Consider the following 2185-nt stretch of genomic DNA (forward strand, 5'->3'; position numbering starts at 1 on the left):
TAAAAACCAGAACAAAAATTAAAATTGAAGCCAAAATGAGAACCAAAAGGGTTATGTTGAAGAAAAATATGTGATGATTTTACTTTGTAAGAGTCTAATACTGAAAAAAAATCATCACAACAAGCAGTCTTCATTCTTTTTTAGTATAAGCTCTTCTGCAAAGAAAGATGGCATTTTATCTCTAATAATCAAAATTCTAACCTCCATCAATTAATGTCATCGTCCCCCCTTAATTATAAAGAAATTAAGCACATCTTAATGGATTTCATAAACTCATATAAAGTTTCCTTCATTTGATATTTAATTATTTCATAAATTTTTGATACAATTGAACTTCTTTTTTTCATGACTACATTTATTGTCCCACATGCCCCGATTTTATAACCAACATGATGAAACCTATTCATTAGAGCTACATCAATACATTGCATTTAACCCAATCAACTCGATCAATCCATCACTAGTTACAACCATTACTCCCAAAGCCAATTCTTGAGTTCGCCACATCATAGACTATATTGAACCTACGTTGATGCATATTACCAATAATCGCAACCTTAACCTCCTCATTTGTTTTAGCGAAGGTTAAGCACGCTTGAGATAAACTATGAATATAAAGTATCCCCGAGCCATCTAAGTAAGCCGTCACTTCGCCGTCATAGATCAACACAATCTCCGGCGCGTCCACCTCCGAGTGGCCAGTGAGGTCATAACATGTGTCGAGATTGAATAGTGGCGACGCCATTGGGTAATTGGTCATTTCTTTTCGAAAAATGCTGCGAAGGGCGGAGTAGATAGTGGGTGGTAGGTAGCTAAACGATGCGCCGGAGTCCAACATAGTTTCAGTAGGTGAAAAGGAGAGCCTTGTACCCGCAATAGAAATGGCAATGAGCTTGAGGAAGTATAAGGATGGAATATTTGGGTTGGTTAGCATCGGTGTATACTTCACACCAGGGACAGAGGTACCTAGTTCGAGATATCCAATTTCATTGGACCCTGATGGTAGGCAATATGAGAATACCTTGTTATAAAATTGAGCTGTTTGGGAAATAATTGAAATAGCTCCCCGACCGAGGCCTAATAACCCATCTGCTTGTCCGAAATCTCCGGTGTTGTTATGTCCACAACCGAAGCGAAAGTTCTGTATAGTATCAGAGGAGAATGTTAAGGTGTCTTGAATGAGGGAGCCATTAGTACTAGAATGGTCGGTATATTCTTCCTCGTAGAGACAGGTGGAGGTAGAGGAGCAACCAAATTTATCTAGTTTCGTACAAAAGCTGGAGTTGCATAAGATGTCGGTGAAGGTGGAGGACTGGGTAGGGTCATAAAATGGGTTTTTTTGGGGGTAGCAGTTAACACAAGGGACACATTGGGTCCAAGTGAGATCGCTACCGGTGTCGAACATAACTGAGAAGGACTTGGTAGGGGTGCCTAGGCCTATGTTGATGATATAGCCGCTGGCACCACCAAGAATGATGCTTACCGGAACTCTTGCAAAAAGAGAGCCACCAACAGGGTTGAGGAGGGAGTTGGCGTTGGCGACCCGGCGTTGGATGTAATTGACGCGGGCTTGGTCCCGTCGGAGGAGCTCCATATGGGATGGCTTGTCCTGGCGTGCCCGAGATGAGCACAGACCGTGCCAGTGGACCACGTTGAACCTGGAAGGGGTCGTGCCTGTCATAATTGGAACAGCTAATGAATACATGTAATGAGTTTTTTTTTTTTTTTTTTTTTTTTTTTTTTTTTTTTTTTTTTTTTTTTTTTTTTTTTTTTTTTTTTTTTGCTTTTGCATCATGTTTAAGCTTTTGATATCTATGTTACCTAGTGAATGTTGTGGAGTGATATATTAACAATACAAATTCTAGATATCAAGTGCATGATATTGTTAACAAATTCAAAGAACATGCCTTATATACCCATGCTTGTATGTTGAGTATGACAATGCTAACATTTCACCCAAAAAAAATAATAATAATCTTGTGATACCACAAAAGCTTGTCACAATTCAACCCGATCAAGACAGGCCCCATCGTGTTGAGTTGTGACAGGTAAATCGCATGATCTAGTTCTAGAGTGTTTTTGATTCACTTCCAATATTCATTTTAAATAAACTACATACTACAGAGCTACTAAAACATCCAACTAATAAAAATAAACTCATCCACAAGATTTTTTTCATTTTATC

The 2185-nt window shown here is 38.9% G+C and overlaps 1 protein-coding gene across 1 annotated transcript; it reads right to left on the reverse strand.

Moving 5' to 3' along the window:
* Window positions 1-460: 460 nt before the first annotated feature.
* Window positions 461-1681, reverse strand: LOC110099040 (aspartyl protease family protein At5g10770-like). The gene has a single exon (XM_020826054.1). The coding sequence runs from the start codon at window positions 1679-1681 to the stop codon at window positions 461-463; it is 1221 nt and encodes a 406-aa protein (XP_020681713.1).
* Window positions 1682-2185: the final 504 nt, after the last annotated feature.

The sequence above is a fragment of the Dendrobium catenatum genome, unplaced genomic scaffold (assembly GCF_001605985.2).
Source record: "Dendrobium catenatum unplaced genomic scaffold, ASM160598v2 fragScaff_scaffold_1632, whole genome shotgun sequence".
NCBI lineage: Eukaryota > Viridiplantae > Streptophyta > Magnoliopsida > Asparagales > Orchidaceae > Dendrobium > Dendrobium catenatum.

Excerpts from the sequence above, each read along its gene's own strand:
- LOC110099040 (XM_020826054.1), bottom strand. The coding sequence starts at position 1,681 with ATGACAGGCACGACCCCTTCCAGGTTCAACGTGGTCCACTGGCACGGT.